Source organism: Pagrus pagrus, assembly GCF_965226575.1.
Source record: "Pagrus pagrus genome assembly, chromosome: 9".
Lineage (NCBI taxonomy): Eukaryota > Metazoa > Chordata > Actinopteri > Spariformes > Sparidae > Pagrus > Pagrus pagrus.
Genome location: NC_140193.1, coordinates 5,932,941 through 5,952,958, shown reverse-complemented (window position 1 = coordinate 5,952,958; position 20,018 = coordinate 5,932,941). Strand labels below are relative to the sequence as shown.

At 41.5% G+C, this 20,018-nt stretch overlaps 1 protein-coding gene across 1 annotated transcript in view; it reads right to left on the bottom strand.

Moving 5' to 3' along the window:
• The window catches only part of tfpia (tissue factor pathway inhibitor a), a 45,132-nt gene extending 25,652 nt beyond the window's left edge, over nt 1-19,480 (bottom strand). The window contains exon 1 of the mRNA XM_084361837.1: nt 19,168-19,480. Coding sequence (XP_084217963.1) covers nt 19,168-19,312 — 145 coding nt within the window. The 5' untranslated portion in view covers nt 19,313-19,480. The remainder of the gene's footprint in view (nt 1-19,167) is intronic.
• Between the last annotated feature and the right edge of the window lie 538 nt (nt 19,481-20,018).

The following is a 20,018-nucleotide window of genomic DNA, read 5'->3' as shown; positions in this document are numbered from 1 at the left end:
AAATAAATATAGTCCAACTCACACAATGCATCAGCAAAACCCTTGGAAGCCAACCAACAAATCAGCCAGCTCCTTGAAATATGGGCCGTGCTGAATAGGGAAACAGATTTTAGATGCGTCAAATTTCCATTGGCAGCCGGTCTCCTGAGTACTGCTGACAGGCTCAGCTCGGCCAAGATCTGCACACACACTCACACATTTGGATAAAGATCTGAGTTGCTCAACATGTGCACGGTGCCAAGCACCTCTGTAATTCCTGATATGGGCAGGTTGAGTCGGTTTGAGGCCCAGTCTCAGCTTGTTTAGTATACCAGAAGATTATCCCGTTCCTCCATTTCTGGGTCTTTTTTTTTGCAAAGGAGATTTAAGCTCCAACTGTACAGCAGCCATGGAGCACAAAACATAAAAACTGTCTATTATTGATGACTCAGCGACAACACCAAAGAGCACAGACCGTTATTAGGATGACAGTAAAATATGATCAACTAATAAAACACCCTGAGAAAGTGAGACAGACGTCGACAGCAACAGAGGAAAAGAGCAGAGCGATGCCAAAGTTCTGACAGCTCCCAGTGGTTTTTTCCTCAACTGCAGCACTAACTATACGACTTCACACTGCATGAGAGGAAATAGTTTCTTAAGGGTGTCTTCCTCCTCATGCTGTGTAATTCGAGAAGGAAACTTAGAGAGAAAAGTGGAAAAAGGAAAGCGTATGCATAAAAACATTTGCTGCATAAGGATAAAAAAAGGTAACCAAGTTCAGAGACCTTTGTACCGATGCAAAGAAAACAAAGTCAACAGGAATGGAGCGAGAAGAAAACAAGAATACCAATACAGATACAATTCAGTCATTCACGGTTGCTCCCCGACAGCACTGAGGTGTTTACTGTGTCTGATTGGGTAATAATCTATACAACGTTAATAAGTAATTACAGAAACGGTGGAGCAGAAATCCTGGTGTTTCTCTGTAAGTTGAAAAAGTGCCAGTGCTAAAACAAAAAAGGCAAAACACAGGACAGAACACAGAGGAAAGGCAAAAAGGCCTTGAGCATGAGAGAGCATGTACCACAGCAGGAGAGGCTGTACTATTAACGTCTAAGCACAGAGGGATTGTAAACAGATTGTTTAGCCCTCTAAAGCATTTTTTTAATTTTGATTGACAACAAGTATTTAGCTCGTCCTCATCAGAAAAACGACCATGCAGGTCAACCGTGAAGCAGCTGATTATGACCATATTTACGTTTCTTGTGAGGCGGTGACCTCTTGTGGCCGTAGCTATTATTACGGCAGCAAAGGAGGAAGTCAGGAAAAGTAGCATAAAGAGCAAAAAGTGCATGTAGGGTGGAGTTCGGGGATGGACTTTCACCTAAAAGACGGCCAACTGCGAGTTATTATACCTTACTAACAAAGTAAAGTGACGTCAAATAATAACAGAACTGAGGTTATGTGCATAACGTAGGTATGTTTGCAACCAGAGTTGCATAAGTAAAGTAGTTATTTTAACCCAAATCATTATGTTTTTCTAAAGTACCAAACTGTCGCTGGTTTGCTGGAACAGTCATGTCATTATGGGAGTCACTGGCAATTTACCCCGTTAGTCGTTTAGATATGAGGAGGTGTTGATTGTGCGACAAGTTATGAGAAAATATGCAAAACAAAAATACATTTTTGTTTTATTAACTGGATTAACTTTTGATGAATTGGCGCAAGACAATTCATGACATGAAATTTGCTTCATTCATCAGTAAAGCATCTGAGGGCAAACCTACCATCAATGACATCATCACAGTTATTTTTGAAAGATTAAATAATAGAAACTAGAAACTGGCATTTGTTGACGCATTTGTCGACGTCACTGAAAGAGTAAAACAACTGAGGGGAACATCACCTCAAACTGACTCTGAGCTGAACTCTCCTGTGTGCACTGAATATGTATAAATAGTCAAGTTAGTCAGCACTGTTGGAACAATCATCTCTTCAGTGACTCACTTCGTTAAATGGTTAGGGAGTACAAACTTCGTTACACTGTACACACGGTGCACTGCATTGCAACACTTGGTCAGAGGAGTACGCCTTAGTGAAGGAACCTAAAGGGTGCATCGTGTGGTATCAGAGTTGATAGGCCCGCAGTATAAGAAACGCTGTCAGTGTTTATCAGAGCCGTGCCCTGAGGCGAGTGGACAAAGGGCTGAGGGTGAGTCACGGCCTGTCCCAAGGTTTTTTACAGCTGGACTCAAAAACAAAAAAAGGCTGCCTTCATTATATGTATTTGTGTGCTCCAGTGTGTTTTATTTGTCTCAAGGGCGTCTTCCTGTTTTGAAGCTCTGAATGGACTGCTGCTCTACCTTTTAAGAAATACAACTGCTTTTTTTTGTTTTGTTGTTTCATGGAAAGAATTAAATTCATGGACTGGAAATGTATGTGTTCAAGGCAGTAGTTATTTCTCTCTTAATGGAGAAAGTACTGAGTGCTTTTGAGTGAACCTTTTACTTAAAGAGTGATGCATTATGGATTATAATAGTTTTTTATGTCCATACAATGTCCGAAAATGCTCAAAATGACGTCCTTAAATGTCTTTTTTTTGTCCACAACCCCAAGATATTAAGTTTACTGTCACAGAGGAGTAGAAACCAGAAAATATCCACATTTAAGGAGCTGGAATCACATCATTTTCAACCTTTTTTCTCAAAAAAAATTTCAAAACGATTAATAAGTTATCAAAATAGTGCAAAAAGTATGCGACCTACTAACAAGCATCTCCCAACTGAGGCTATTTACTGCAGATATGTGCTGGATACAGTCACATGTCAAATGTCCAAGTTATGTGGTGTCCCTGTATGTCGTGTTAGAAGATGGCGAGCCCACAAAGGAAGTCTGAGACATGTTAACTGTCAGAGAAAATATTTCCTCGCTCCCAGAAAGACTATTTCCAAGAGTGTGACAGGAGATTGTGTTGCGTATGTGATGGAGCAGATGCAGCTGTTTGCTCGGGCCTATTTCCGGAGCCCTGGAAAAAAGTTGAAGCCACAAATCCACCTGCTGTTCTCTGTGCTACCTGCTCGCGCTCCGTCTCAAAGTGACGTGAGATCATTTGACTGTTGTGTATTTTAAAAGATAAACACCCACTCTGTCTTTTCTGGATATGAGACACAGCCCACTGCTCCAATGATACATGTCTCAACCAAACCATCTCCGGCCAAGCGTAAAAAATACAGACACTGGCATGCAGAGAGCATATCGTCTAGGCGAGAGCCAATCTTCCCTTTTTTTTGTTGTTTATGCAACTCACAGAATGAATTAGCTACTGCTGGGGAAATTTGCTGGCGACAGTTATCATTAAAGCTCCCGAAAACAACAGTTGCTTACTTAAACTTTCATTTGCAGCTTTTTAAAACAGTTAATTATGTTTAAAGGTTCTAATTATTTATAACTGTGGCTCTTGAATTTTGATTTAAGCCCTTATAATGTTTTGTTTTTCATAGTTGAAGTAATTAAACACTGTATTAACATTTTTTTTTTGCTTGTTTTTATTTCCTCCGACATCTAGAAGATATTAAATCTTTTGGTCCTTGACTATTTGGTCTGTTTTTATTCTTAATTCTGCTCCTCCTTTTTTTCCCCCCTCTTTCTCTTTTATCTTTTCTGTTCCTGTATATAAATATATCCGTCTTGAAAGTCACATCAGGGTCAGAAACACGGCCCACACAAGTATGCGAGTGCAAACGACAAATCCTGACAACTTCCTGCTCCCGAGAGGAGAAGAGGTGATGAAGGATCATAAATATGGACATGTCCCTGCCAGAACTGTTTCAAACTGTTTTGAGTGGAAGTGAATCCAAAAGAAGGGCTCAGCCTTCTCTTGTTGTTTCATGCAGTGGTGTGCATGCTCAGACTGCAGCTAAACGCTCGGATTACGAGATATCAGGTGACGCTCTCCAGAACACAGCAATGCGCAAAGTTGATCTTGTGTCGCTGTAAGCGTCTGCCTTGCATCTGCATTCACGTCATTTCTTGGACCGTGTTTTTTGCCCAAACTCCTTCGGCTTGTCATGTCTTGACCACACAGTTAAGAAACTATTACTAGTGTTATGGTCTCCTCATACAAAATACCACCTGGACATCAGATGCACATGCAAAAACATAAATGATGCCATGCTAATAAACTGTTCACTGTTACTCTTACACACAAGGGGCTCTCTTTCAAAACACAACAAAAAGATGTTTGCAGAGTGTTTTGTGGGGAGGAGCCGCTGCTCAGAGGTCAGACAATCATACAGAGTGCAATCAGTCTGCAGAGTGTGGCAACGATGAGACACGGCAGAGCTTCCTTTACAGGCGGGAGGCTCGGGCCTATGGCTGACACTTCTTCTTTCGGAAGAAGGCGAAGCAGAACGACTTGGAAACCAGCTCTGTGTTCAGACATAGACAACGCACTGCGCTTGAACTCATTCAGGCAGTACAGAAGATTACACAAGGGTCAGCTTGAACTCATACAGGCAATACAAAGGTTACGCAAAGTTCAGGGTGTCAAACTGCACTAAAGTTTTCCATGACAGGCTATAACAGACCTGAGAAATAAACAGTCACATGAATCTGCTCTGATCCGGAGCCGTTTACTGACGGGAGGAGAGCTCAGACATCATTTTTGTCTTGAATGGGAAAAATATACTACTAAATAGTATATAAATAGTATATAAATATACTACTACATAAAGAGAGGAGAGGGGAAAAGAAGACAGAGACAGAGACAGAACCAGAGTCTCTGTCAAGTGCTGAATAGTGAGATTTGACTTATGCCACTGCTGACTAACGTTAGCTCATCGCTAATGCAGTACAGTAATCTGGCTGTTTGTGGGGGACAAACACTGCATGAGTAAGGCGAAGTAACACAAACGATGCTGAGGTCAGACTCACTTTGCTGGTGGTTATTACACCATTAAACAACCACCGCCGCTGATGTACAGTAAATCTATCTGATGTGACTCGGGCACAAATGTTCACACATGAGCAAACGTTTTAAAGCGTTGACCTAAAATTTGTCTCATTTGCCAACTTCCCTATCACTGAAGTAGCTTGAGTGAATTTCGGGATTTCCCTCGGTTTGTCGTGCACGAGTACACAAATCAGTTGTTCAAATCAGTACACAAATCAGAGTTTTTGGACATTTTAATACAGAATTCCTGAGTCTTTATAGAAACAGCTTCATTAACAATGACCATGTCTATGACACCACAAAACGTTGAGTGCAATCAAACTGGCGAGAGTTTTTTTTATCGTGCAGCACTTTGGTTTCACTTTAGATTTCATGATAAGAGTCTCGGTCAGGCCGGATGGAATTCGAGTAGAGCAGAGCTCCTTTCACAACACTTAAATCAAGTGTGAAGATTGCTACTTAATGTGCATGACTCCCAGGCTACTAGCAGCAAAATAAGGGTTGGCTCAGCTCGATAATAGTGAACCTGAAAACTAGAGAGACAATGAACCTGCAGATCATTTCAAATTCAGCTCATTAAGGTAATAGACCTCGGCCTTTAAGCTGCAACAGAGAGATGACCTCATTCCTGCAGCGATCTTTGCAAACAGGCAGAACACTTCCTGTGGCGCTGCGTGTTGGGAGATCAAAGTGGGCCTCGAGCACCTTCTAAAGCACCATCTCCAGCGGATCAAAGGAATCCCCGGGTAACACGGACACGTTTCGTGCCTCCAGGAGAGATCTGTTGCCGTTTCTGAGTACAATTAAAGCTTTGAGAGCTCACATTGTGTGGTCGGGGGAACAGATCGGGGGCTTCCCTGAAGACTGACTGAGTGGTGAACCTACTTGGGCAGCGACAGGCCCGGTCCTGCACAGCTCGGTGCACGGAGCGTGACAAACGCTGGCAAGATTGGTGGGTTGATTGTTGCCGGAGAAGTGGAAAAACTTTGCCCTCATGACTCAGTCCAAAAGAAAAGATCACATAATACCTTTCAGCAGAGCCATTACTGTATGTGTTGTGTCTGTTTTTCTCCTTTGCTCTAACAAGAAGCACTGCAGGGAAACCTCCTTAATTATCCAAAGGCTTGTGAGACGCATGCATTTTTAATCAGCGCCTGCATGTTGGTATGGCAGGTGGCGAGGGAGGAGGAGGGATGCAATGAGCGAGTTAATTGTCGCTGCGCAACTCGATAGTGTTTGTAGACCTATTTGTCCGTGCCAAGACAGCTTTAACATTCATCTCAGTTTCCAACAGCAGCTTCTAAAGTTTTTTCTTTCTTTCTTGCTCTTTCAAACAGAAGACTGGACAGATAAACAAACAAAAAAAATCAAACTTCCTGTCTTCCTTTTCACGGCTCTGACTCCCTTCCCGATATCTCAACAGCTGCAAAGTTGAATAGCTGTTTTTATCAACTGACTTTTCTCCGATGTCAGCTCAGTGGCGTAAATCTCCACGCTCCCCCCTCTTCGACGGCATTATCTATTCCTTGCAATATCTAAGTTGAGCCCCCTACCTGTTTCCCACATGTACCGGATAACAAAACAATAGTGAGAACTCGAAATCCCTCTCGCTTCAGCGATTCTGCCAAATCCGCGCGCTGACATTTGCAAAGTCTGAGCGCCGCCGAACCGAACAGTCCCACTCAATGCCAATTAAAGTTTGTCTCGGTCGCTTCTCAGCCAATCAATTGGACAAAGTGCATTTCCTGGGATGTACTCTAACAGTGGTGTGTATGATTAGCTGAGCTGCAGCTCGGTGACACAAATCCTCATAGCGCTCATGCCTTTTGCGAGAAATCAAGCATGCATCTGTGGGAGCAAAATGGTGTCCGGGGCCTGATGGACGACTTCTCCGTCCAGAAGGAGCATATGGCGAACAATGATGCAGGCATAAGTTTGCCATAAGTCGCACAAGCCTGTAGGCGAGAAAGTACCACGGCGCCATCTGCCAAATTGGGAGGGTCCCACTTACAAAACACTTACACGTGAATTATTCAGCACATCACTCGCAGTAACAACCAAATGAAAACAAGAGGCAGTAATAGAAAATGTTCAAAGATGGAAAAAAATCAAAGGCTTTCAATACAAAGAGCAACAGCATTTTACAATTTGATTAGATTAAAGTCGCTGCTGCTGCCTGAAGTGAAACACGGACTCGGAAACAACTTTGACTTTAATTAAGAAATCTACATTATATAAACTCTTAACTACATAATTTCATTCTCACACAAAGGGGGAAGTAACAATTTGTTGCGCGGCTGCCTGTTCGTGAGCCAGTATAGGTCGGGGGGAAATGTATTAACATAATGCTGCTCCCACAAAAGCCAGAATTATTTTAAATGACACAAAAGAGAGCTGCGAGGCAGAGAGAAAAAACAGTGGAGAGAGAAAGCCACAGTGGGATTCAGTACCGGGCCAGCCAGAGACACAGAAGAATCTTTAACAACTACTTTAAACACACAGGCAGTGAAAATCTTTGACAGTTTCTGAAATGTTTTACTTGCGTTTTCTCACGAGGTTTATGAGGCTTCCCAGTGATATCCGCTTTAATTGTATCCCGGGTGCTGCTCGGGTTTTTCTTCTCGCTGCTCACGTACCGAACGATTCGCTTGTCTCAGATCTTTAAACATGTAAGGCATAATTCACACTAAGCTGCTTGTAAATTTGAATAAACAATTTTAGATAATCTCAACCAGAGATGCAAAGAAAAGCTCGATCACATGTAGTTACGGCGCAACGTGGAGGAAAACATGAACGGGCCTGTCGTACCATTTGTCTGCATAATGGGGGTCCAGCTGAGCGTAAGGCATGGCAGGTGGCTCACCTCCACGCAACCTGGTGCCGTCGCTCCACCAGGAGCCACCGGGAGGGTCATGCCCACTTGTTCCCTCCCACACATCAGGGATCAGATGCAGAGGTGGGTTTCTTATCCAAGACGAACCAGGCAGCACAGAGCACAGTTAAAACACAGTACTTTGCTGTGTGGCAGCTACAGCCACATCTCCCGTGTATTTATTTATTTATTTTTTTGTTTTATTTCAGCTGCGACAGTATAAGAGCGTGTTAGACAGGGAAGCCTGCATGAAAAGGACCGACTTTAAAGGCAGCGTTGTTACCTCAGTGCACACAAAGTGAAATTACGCTTTATCATTTAGATTGCAACATTATTCATCGCTCCCCCGGGGGAAGAGCTTCTATGGGGCCTCGTGTAACTGTAGATGAGCTCTAATTCTAATAAGCCATGTAAGTTAATATACAACATTAACAAATCACACACACAATAAATAAGTATATGAGCCCATAAAGACACACACACACACACAAGATCCACTGATCCCAAACACAAGCACATTATCTTCTAATGTAGCTTGAAAAGTGCAGCAGAAATATACTTTCCATACATAAACATGAATAACATTCAACTTTTTTTTCGTTATTCGTGTCGTTATTTTCACCCTATAATTACAAATTATATTGAAATGAAGTGTTTGAAATCATTGTCGTCTGATGTATTGAAATATTCCCTCTCTGTTGGAGTGACCCATTTTTTTTGTAACACAAGAGAGCTGCAGCTTCAATGATCTTAACTCGAAGAAGTCGTGACTAAAATCAGCGCAATCATGTTCCCGTCACGTAACCACTGGTGTAAACTCTGGCTGTTACTGTTGTGGTGTCATAATGTTTTGAAATCTTATCGTTGATGTTGCTGATGTTGAAGTGATCATGTATTGTCTGTCTTTTTTTATGCGGTTATGTTTTCTTTTCATAACAGTGTGTCTCCTGCCCAGGGACTACAGGTGTAAATTAGCTCAAAGCTAACTCCGGTGCAGCTAAGAGGCCGTGCACTGTCCCTCTCAAATAAACAAATAAATTAATATGTAAATACATGAAAATATATTATATATTTTCTATATGTCGGCAAATATACCAATTATTGCCATTTGTTTTCCAAAAATATATTATTTAGTCATATATGGATGGATTGCAACGTATTGGAATGTAGAGTCAAATACATGTGGACTTCTTCATATATTTTAATTTGTTAGATTATATTTTATTAATATTATATGTATTTAAATGCTTGTTGCGTGAGGGAAGATGAATGTTTCTAAGCAGTTTAGTTTAAACTATAGGACGCTTAATGTAAGCTAAGTGTAGACTGCTCATACAGTGGAGTGCCTACAGAGATGGATAATCCATGACCACTATAATTAACAATTAGGGATTTGAGCTGTACAGACAAATTAAACTGACAATATCATGCATCGTCTTAGTATTGGCTCCATTCAACAGCTGTGATTCAATACTGCCAAACATCAAAAACTAAAGCTTATGCAAAGATAAAAATCTCATCTCCTCACACTCGAACGCAGTCGACCTTCTGCCACCGATGAAAGCTGCAGTAAACTCCACAACAGACAGAACGTAGTCTTGCAGGAAGATGTGACGTGAAGTGTTACTGACCTGTGAGTGAGGCATCAGCAGTCATTTAAAACATGAATTTTAAACTGTTCATATTGCAGTCTGCAATAGTGAGATATTGTGTTATCTCACTGCTAGGTCATGAATTATATATGAATTAAATATAAGCCCATCCACTATCAACACCTTCACAGTATTGTGATGTGTGCGAGCAGCGCTTTGAGAGTGCCTTGTTTGCCGCCGGGCAACATTATTTGCTGACAGAAATCAGAAAAAGACAACACTTTAGCGGGTCAATAACTCCCACAGGATGGGGCCACGCAGCAGGTTATTGACTTACCGCTGACGGCTTCTACCACATGAAAATAATGACGGTTAAAGCAGTCTGTTTTTCTAAATGCATCTTCAATGTGCCCCATACAATGAAGCCATCATTTGTCAGACACTAAATGGACCCTCAAGGACTCCACAGGCTGCCCGCCATGAATGTTTGTGCCTGAGCCTCCTCACCTCTGATGTGGATGTGATGGCACAGCTGAATCAATGAGACGGACAGAGAGCGAGAGCAAGTGGCTCATTCCCCCGTCTGTGCAAATGTCATCCTCGACTGATTGTACTGTAGATGCACTCTTGATTAGAGGAGCGGATCGATGCAGCGGTCCTTTTCTGCAATGCAGGTTATCATTCAAACAATACAAATGAGAAAAAGGGAATGTTTCTTCTATCGGCAATCGGTGAGCTTTTAGTGAGAGTTTAGTCTGAAAGCACGGTTTCCTGAGAGGGATCGACTGCTGCTGCTGCTGCTGCTGCTGGGAGGACAACTAAGCTACGAATTATCACACATAAAAATACACTTCAGCAAATCCAGCTGAGATCCCACACTGCTTGTGTTTTTATCTCAATTTTGTCCAAATTGTCAGTCCTCTTTGACACTGTCACTGTGTCCTGGTCATTATTGCCGACATCTCAACAGAAAAGACTGGCACAATTTACTCTCAAAAGTCAGCCATTTAACAAAAAAACAAACAAAAAAAACGTGCAAACACTTCTTTTAAACCTGGAAAGGTACACCTGATCATCTCTTTATTTAAGCTGAGCTTGAGCTAACACTCTCTACATGAACTGGAAACTACTCATACTAATTGCTAGCTTATGGCTTACGTCTGTACAGCAGGCATTTCTTTGCCGAGGATGGAAAAGGGATGACCTGCCCAGCTCTGCCTCTGATTGGCTTACCCAAAAGTTAAACTTGTTTACATGGTTTGCATTCTCTTGTTATCTTTTGCTGGTCGGATCTCGGTCACGTTGATCCGTTTAAAGGTCTCGTATGACTGATAGGATCACCCGGATGAAGGGATCATAGATGAAAATGAAATAAACCTCAGTGTGCTGGAGAGGAGTTGAGCAAAGCCTTCTGATTATGATGGACCCGCATTGAACCAGACACAGATGTGCCCTGTTTGCCTTTTAAACTTGATAATCGGCAGGGCTGAACTAAACAAAGGCAGATCCAAACACATCCTCCGCCTCCACACAGCCTGTAATTCAGCCTCAACCGTTTTCCACGCTTCATTTCAGCCCTTCATTTACTCACATTTATCTGATACACTGACTCTGAGCAGCTCCGGAGTGTAAAAAGTTGAGAAATCTCACTTTCAATGACAATCAGCATTAAGAAGTCAAAAAGAAGAAGCCCATCGACCGCTCCCATCTTGTCTGAACTGGCACAGAGTGAAGACGAAGCGATCACTCTTTCATCGGGTATTTACTTTGAGTGCTACTTCAACAAGTTCAGACCGAGTTCAACTCTTTCTTTTATCTTTTGTCCGTTTTAACTGACATTATAGTTGCTACCGTTGAGTCCAAAGCTCACCATTGCTCTGCACACAATCACATGATGATTTCTGTTTCAACATGACTGCAAAATATTCCAATAACACAAGCAATTGAACACCATATTTACATTTCTGGCATGTACATTGCTCTTTCCAAGGGACAAACAACAACTGTTATCTCCCTCAAGTTCAGTATCCTCTAAGACACATCATTTCCTGAAACTCTGTCCCTTAAATAAAGCTTACAATTATTGTCATACGACTCATGCAGGAAACTCCAGTATAGCCTTATCCGTCTGCCAGTTGAAACTTTCCAGTCTCGGAAAAGATAGCACTATCTTTTGGAACAAAATGAGTCATGAAGGCATGAGAAGAGCAGGACAACGTCCCTAATTAGTATCCTTGCGGGTGTCATTCACCCCTCTGTGCAAAATGGAAAATATTTATCCAATAATGTGTCAACATTCAAGAGATTAAAGCTTCCTGTGAGCCAGAGAGAGACACTAATAATGTATCCCCAGCTGCAGACACTGTTGTTCACACACTGCTCTTAGAGATACAACACACTGTGCATGCAGACAGCTGAAAGGACATTAAGAACAAGAGGCTTACTTCTGTCTGTCTTTTGCTCCTGGAGTAATTAAGTCAAATCAACAACAGAAAGTGTACAAATTATGCAGGCACCACACGAGCCAATTCTTAACCAACGGCCAGAACAACAGTGGTTCAGGTTTATTAAAATATGATCGGTGGAAGAAGAGCAGCGGGTCATCGCTGCAGATATCTGTTTTTCAATTAAAGAGTTTAAAACATTACATTTCTCAAACTGTATCCTGAGACTGAGAGTTCAAACAATTTAACCCTATCATACAGAAACCAAAATGAGTCAGAGTTGAAAGTAAAATCCTAGAAAGTGACTACTAGTGAGTGTTAGGGGTGGGAATGACAGAGTAACTCAAGAAACAATACAATTCACCAAATCCCAATACACCCCTCGCCACTACCCCTCCATTTTGTGCCGTCACGTCTAGGGGTAGGGTGTCCGGATTGATGTTGGGATAGGGAGGAACACTTAAAACTGAGGGTTGCCACAGTAACACAAGAGAAAACACCACATCGAAGTGTCTTGAGTGGTTGTCCCACTTCATAGGGGGAGATTTCAACTACTACCCCTTGTAACTCTACTCTGTTCACTCAAAAACAAGAGGTAGGGTTCAGACTTTGAAATGGGACTGGGCCAATATCTGTCCAACAGAAGAATACAAAATACCCCTAAAAAGGTTAATTGCAGGAATTATGTATTTATTCACTGCATTGTGGTGTCAGCTTCCCAGAATCTGCATGAGTCAGCCTCTTCCTAAAACCGGCCATGTATAACTTTCCATTTTAAACTCTAAGTCGCACCTCGAGGCACAAAACACCCATACAGAGTACATGACATGTTCAGTGATAGCTACCTATAAAATGTACAACTTATGGGAGCTAGTTGTGGAGAAGCTGAATGTTTCAGTCAGCCACATATATTTCCAACAGCAACATTACATCATAAAACTCATTTTTATCCATTTGGTCCGGTGCATCAGTACCAGCTGATTGCCCGTGAGCTGTGCTTTCTTATCCTGCTGGTGTGCAAACAAGATGGCAGAAAGATTTCTCGGTTGTCGGGTCTGGTAAAGATGCTTCTCTAGATCTGTCATCGGGTGTGAGGCTACCCCGCTGTAACCATCTTCTCAAGTTAGTGGAGAAACGACCGAGGAGATAGCATATTCCATCTAAATATAGAGTCGAGCAAGTATCCTTTGCCAATTTTTGCAGGCGACAGTGCACGGGACACTCAGATTAACCTGTGGCTCATGCTCCACGGAGTACATTTGTCTTCTCCACTGCGGTGTCAACCTCGAGTTGACAGGCATTTTCTCATACAGGAGACATCTCCACCTTATTGCAATGTAGTCAGCCCTTTTATGTGGAAGTAGGTTAACGGTGACTCAAAGGTTTGGCGCTCAGGACCAATTTCCCTGGGGCAAAGTCTTTTGGTTGAGCATCTGTGTTCCACATATGACAAATCGCATGTGAAACACTCTATTGTTAACTGTGCATTGTTCAGAAAATTGCCTGGAGTTCACTGACTAACTCAGGGGACATACTGTAGCGTCTCCTTTGTTTTCTTGTATTTGTTTCATTGTGTCCACTCATGCACAGTCAACCGGGGCTCGAGTTGGACAGAAAAGGTGTCCTTTATTTTATATTCTGCAGCTGATGAATCAGAAAGGGCATTTGAACTTAGGTTGCACTTTATGGTTGTGTAAGTCAAACAAAATTGCAAGTTATTCCAAGTCAATTATATAAGTGTCATCATGAGTTCACGACTCCCACTCAGCTAGGGGGGATCCTTATTTAGTTGTGTGTTCAAAGACAGAATACAAATTATATATCAACCACATTGGAATATGCTCACTGTTATTTTATTGGGAGAAAAGGAAAAGACAGAAAAACAGATGATAACTACAGTAGTCAACCAGGGTACTAGCTGGAGGCGTCACTTGGAGCAGAACTGAGCCCTCTGCCTCTGATAAGTACAGTAATCTACAGTGATGCTGCCGGGAACAGGCTGGGAATGTCAATACTAGGCCACATGCACAAGTAGGATTCAATCAAGTCTGTTTTTCTATTTTAAAAACAACCTCACACATTGAGATTCTTGGTAACATGCGAAGCAGAAGTGATCAGGAATGTTAATAATGGCCATGAAAATTGCTTAGTTACAGCAAAGATCACTTATTTCTTGCTGTTACTATGATATAATTGATTTCCACCCCTGACCGTTATTAGTTCTTTTCATGCAGTGGCAACACAGAAAGCAGGCTTCTTTAGAAATCTTCTGACAGCAACAGACATGCTGGGATAATGAGGGAAAGTCTACACGCTCCACCCCATCTTTCAAGAGATAACATGCAGAGGTGTTTTTAAGGATTTACTTTCTATTATTCATTTCATAGGTCTATGGAGGGTCCAAGTCGAGTCTAAAGTGTATTTAGAGAGCAGTCTTTTTGAAGAAAGTGAAGTCCTATTCATATCTCATGTCTTATTAAGAGGCCAGGTAGATGTCAAATGTCCAAGTCTTTGAAGGATAGGTCCAAGTCAAATCTCAGATCTTTAGACGGCAAGTCCAAGTCAAGTCTCAAGACTTCAGAGAGCAAGTTCAAGTCAAAACTCAAGACTTTAAAGAGCAAGTTCAAGTCAAGTCTCAAGACTTCAGAGAACAAGTTCAAGTCAAAACTCAAGACTTTAAAGAGCAAGTCCAAGTCAAGTCTCAAGTCTTTAGAGAGCGAAGCTCGATTTAGAGTTTTAATTTTGTGCAACCTTCAAAAACTGAGTTTGTACTGGGTCACAAAGCTGTTGTGTGCATACTCATTATGCCATTAATTATGAACGGCAGTTAGATTTCCAAAGGACGAAACTCAAACCAGTTGAGCATTACTCAATATTTATGGGTCGCCAAGTCCAGTCTCGTCAGCATTTTGCCTTAAAGTCTCAAATCAAGTTGAGCCCTCAGCCAATCAAGTCTCAAGCAAGTCCAGCCTCACAGCAGACTCGTCTTAAGGTGAGCAAGTTCTCATTTCTACAGCTCTAATTAAAGGTAAACACTAGGATGGAGTACTTGGGGACAACACAGACTGTTGAAGTCGGTCATTAAAAACCAAACAAAGAAAAGTCAAATGAGTTGGCATGACAAACAAAACTAATGATTTCCAAACCTATAAATTAGAACTGGAAAAAGACTGGATTTAAATAGAAAGTGAACGTGGGCATGCGTGTGCAAACAGAGAACAGGAAGAGAGTAGTGAGTTGCATCATTCAGAGAAAATACCCGTTTGATTTATTAATAATCTGTATTCTAATTCTGGTGTTGGCCTCAGAAACAGCTGCTGCTTCTGCTGCAGTGAAACTGCTTCAAGGTGAGATTCATGTTGAGACACAACAGAGGTTTTCTCATTAAAAATACTAAAGGCCTGCATCCTGGTAAGTGCAGAAGACATTAGACAACACCTAATTGGCAAGTCAGTGAAGTGTCTACGCTTTCCAGTTATAGGTGTACTCATGTAATGGACTCAAACGATTTTTAGTGACAGTTTAGGCGAGTACTTTTCTGAAGTCTACTCCTTATTGCATGCGCTAATTAAGATGGCACATGCTCCACAGTTTCCTCTCTGTCTATGGCCCGGGGCTCCCTAATAAAAGGACCACTTCAAACAGCAAGTGAGCATCTAATTAAATTTCTCCACAAATTAATGAGACACAATGTTTACGCCTCTGTGAGACGATTAGTGAAGCTACCAAGACCGTGTGCCAGTGATACTGATGTTTAATTTCAAAGGGGCTTACCGAGTCCCTCATTGTTTCCCCTCTCGGGAGCACCTAAATGACATGCAAATAGTCAAAATTAATGCTCCTCTATGGACAAAACCTTGTTGAAGCCCACTGTAATGTCAGTAGCCCAAATGGCCTCTCTGCATGTACCTCATCATGAGTCGTATTCTCATATCTGCGATGGATGCAAAGTATAATTGCCAAATGGTAATGTGTTTCTGTAATACTGCCCCGAGGCTCGATTTTGGTTTTGGAATATTTTTACACTCAGCATATTTGTCCTTATGCTTTAAGGTTAAAATGCTAAACGTGTGGTGCTTGCAAATGGTAGGCATTAATAAATGTCAGCTGATGGCTTGTGGGAAACTGGAGCCTCTTAAAGGGTTACTCCAACAATTTTTACACATTAAAGTGTGTTAATAGGTCTAGTGCTACCGCATATGTGAAAAAAACAGTATAAATCCTTTCGTGGCTCCAGAGGAGCTGAGAAAACTGCCTCAAGTGATGTCACTCAGTTGCTAAATTGCATTTTGGGTAATGTAGGTGCCAGATTTTGAAAAGGAAGAAGAATGTGCGGTATCAAAGACGGTGATATTTCTGGTTCTGCTGTGTCGATTGTGATCGTTTCTTTGTAAACTGTCTGTAATGAGTCCAACAGTGTTATTTCAAAGCTGGCACCTGCATTACCCACAATGCAACTTAGCCATTGAGTGACACCACTGAAAGCCCTTAAATGAAAAATATATTAAGTGCTCGCTAAAGAAAAGGATACAAGAACATTAAACGTTGTCATAAATAAAGCTCAGATACATTTAGATTAAAATATTTTCAGATAACACAAAGTATAATATGCCAAACGTGATGTTTGCTCTAACAACACAATAACATTACACTGTTGCACCAATTAGGCTAAGCTTTACCATTATTTCAAGGTGCAGTAAAATAATGTCTATCTGCAAAACCACTCAAATCTGACCTGATTCTGGGGGCTCTCGGGATCCTGTCCAAATTGTTGTCTGACCGTATTTCATTTCTACGCAATAAAATGCGTTCTTGGCCAGTTCAGTGCACTCTAAGGCTCCGCTGCTACAACCTTACTCGGTCTGGTATGACTGAAGTCTAAGAAGCTAATGTTAGCAAATTTCAGACAGATATTGATGACATCACTGAGTCAGGTCACTGTCTTTGTGAGTCTTTATGATGACGAACTTTTCAAATTGTAAAAAAAGCAGAGGTCCATTTCCACCTAAATACAGCCGCTCCTTTGCATGAAGTCAGCCACCCAAAAATGTTTGTGTTATTTTTGACTCTGGCTTGAGCCTGAAGCAAAATATAAAGAAATGAGTCCAGTCGTGGTGTTATCAGCTGAGGAGTATCTTCAAAGTTAGATCAAATCTTTTACTTTGAAGAAAAGTATGCGTGATGTTTTGTCCTTTCACCTTGATTATTTAAATGTTTTGCTTGCCTGAAGCTGTGACTCCACTCCACATTGTTCAACAAAATAGCAGCCAAGCTACTCACCAGAACAAACACACTTATTCTGTTTTCACTGCGCTGGCCTCCAAACTCTTGTAGATGTTATTTTAAAGTATTATTAATCACACATGAGGCTTTGTATGGCAGTGTTGAACTTTTAACCCCATGTATTTTCCTAACTTTGTGCTTCTTGCTTGAAAAGTCCTCTATAAATAAACCACTATGATCATTTTTATATCTTTAACCTTGCAGTGTACCAGCTTCACTGCTCGGCTATTACTTTGTGGTGTTATGATTAATATAGTAAATTCAGTAGTCAAGGTGGTTTCTGAGCCTATTGACAAAATATTACAAAAGGTGCCGTGCAGTGTTGTCATACTTCAGTAAAAGTAAAGGTTTTGTGTTAAAATATGACTTTGGTAAACATGAAAGTCACCCAAACAAATAGAGAAGTGAGTAACAGTCCTCAAACAAATGATACTTCAATGTACTTAAGTAGCGAAAGTAATTTTCTGGCATAAACGTACTTAAGTATCAGGAAGTACATGAAAGTAACTGATACATTTACTTACATATATATTTATTTGTATACACTGTATACTATGGGTCAGCCCGAACCAATATTCAGCATTTTTCTGATTATTGTTACTATTATAAATAAATTAACTTAAAAATGTGCTACTTTGCCTCTAATACAGCAAGTAATCTGCACATTAACTAGTAACTAATGTTACCAAATAAACGCTGCCATGTTATATCTGCACTGTACCAAATGGCTACTTAAAAACAACAGGTTACATACACCATGCAGGCAGGGAGGGAAGAACAAAGGGTGTCAAAGGGGCCCGGAGCTCAATTTTGCCCCTAGGCTAACGAGGAGGTTAATCTGGCCCTGACCAAGGTGATCAAAATGTAACAGAGCATGATGTGCGATCAGAACTTAGTTAATTCTTAACATTCATTTAAAAAACTGAATGTTAATGGCAAACTACACATCTGTGCTGATTTACAAGAAGTAGGTTGGCTTTACATAAATATAAGAACAGGCTTTGATCTTGTACATTTTTTCTTAAGATGACAAAATGTCACATTTTCTCTCCATAAAAAAGTCCCCAGCTTTCAGGCTGTTTTACATCCCCTGCTTATAGACTGTTAATGTTCCATCCAAACAGGGAAATGATGCATAAACCCGTCTGTATGTCACTGAAAGATAAGAGAAGCTGACATTAAAAGCTTACAGTGAATCACCAAACTCCCCAACCGCCTTCAGCCAATAACTAACCTACCGCTGTTGATGACCTCTCTGTCTTGCCCAGTTCAGCGTTTTTTCCCTCTCGGGGCAGGAGGAGTAAGAAGAGGACTATCACAGATCCTTTCTCAGCTTGTTGACTATCTGACATCCAATCCCTACAGCCTCATTAGCGCCTGCCAGGCTGTTGTTGCGACATGACGGGGCAGGAGGAGGTGCCAGGTGGTTCAGGTGTGGGTCGTGTGAGAGCTGCTGTCGGGGTTGGACTTTGGTCCTACCTGATCTCTCCCCTGACTAATACGAGCTTAAGAATGGACTCCAACACAACAAAACAAACCCAGTAGTGCGTCAAATGTGGAAAGCGCTGGTTACGACATGGATCGTGTATTACAGTATAAGTGTATGGAGTTTTATCATACACTTCTCCATGAGCAAAACTACAAGATACAGTGACATAATGTGTAATTTTGTTAAAGTAAGCCAGTTTATGGAGCCACTTTGAGGCGCTAATATTCCGTTTGAACGTGACTTTATGCTTTTAATTTGAAAAACAAATATCACATATGAATATTATAGCAGTGTGACAATAATAACAGCACGTAGTAAAATGTTACACATCACATGCAAAGTTTAAACAAGATAAATAAACTGAAACCAAGAGTGTGAATATGTACAAACTTCGGACAAAACTTCCAAATTTACGCACGAGTTTCTGGACAAAAACTTTCCCTTGCGCCCGCCCGCACATCAGCTCACCAGCTGTGAACACGTTGAAAACAGCTAAAAAATAATAAACTCCACATACAAACATGTGTTGTTGTTGTTGTTTTCAATCGTCTTACCTTCTCTGTGTCTTCTACAGGACCCGAAGCGGGCGACCAAGCAGAGCGAGACGGCGCACAAAACCCACCACTTGTTGGATAAAGCCATGCTGCTGACCAGGGAGGCTGATCCGCGCTGAATGTAAAGTTTGGAGGAAAACTTCATCAACTTGTAGGGCTGAAGTGAAGTGAAGTGAGTGTGCGTGTGGGTGCGTACTTCCGTCTGATAACACTGTACCAGCCTGTAGGCTCTGTGAAATTGAATTTCTCAGTAATTTCCTGGAGGGACGCGTCAATTCACCAAAAATAAAACCTTCCCTTTTAACTGGGAACGTTTTCTGGGGAATTACAAAAAAATTCAGCGGGGATTTCTTTCAAAATATTTCCTCTTATCATACTACCCGTCTTCATTTCGTATCAGTTTTGCCATATAAGGAGTGAGGCATCATCAACTTGGCTTCTCAGCAGAAAACCTGATACTCTCTCTCTCTCTCTCTCTCTCTCTCTCTCTTTCTCTGTGTGTCTGTTGGGAGCTGATGAACTGCTGGAAGAGGAGCCCCAAGTTGCATCTCTTCAACCCCTCAACAACACTTTAATCCACAGCAGTTCAACTCAGAGTGATGAGAAATTTTCATCGGAAACCTATTACCCGGCCTCAGCTGTCTGCTTCATTCAAGACATTTGCACCTGAGCCGTGGCCTTTGGAGAGGTCCTGAAACACCTCTCAGCTCCTCCAGGCCTCCGCTGGTGACACATACTGTAATTGAGCTTCAGTCTGGCACATATATATGCTTAAATTATAGTCTGCAAGCCACTTTGTACACCCCATATTCTCCCAACTTGACTGATTCCATTACGCCGTGTTAAATACC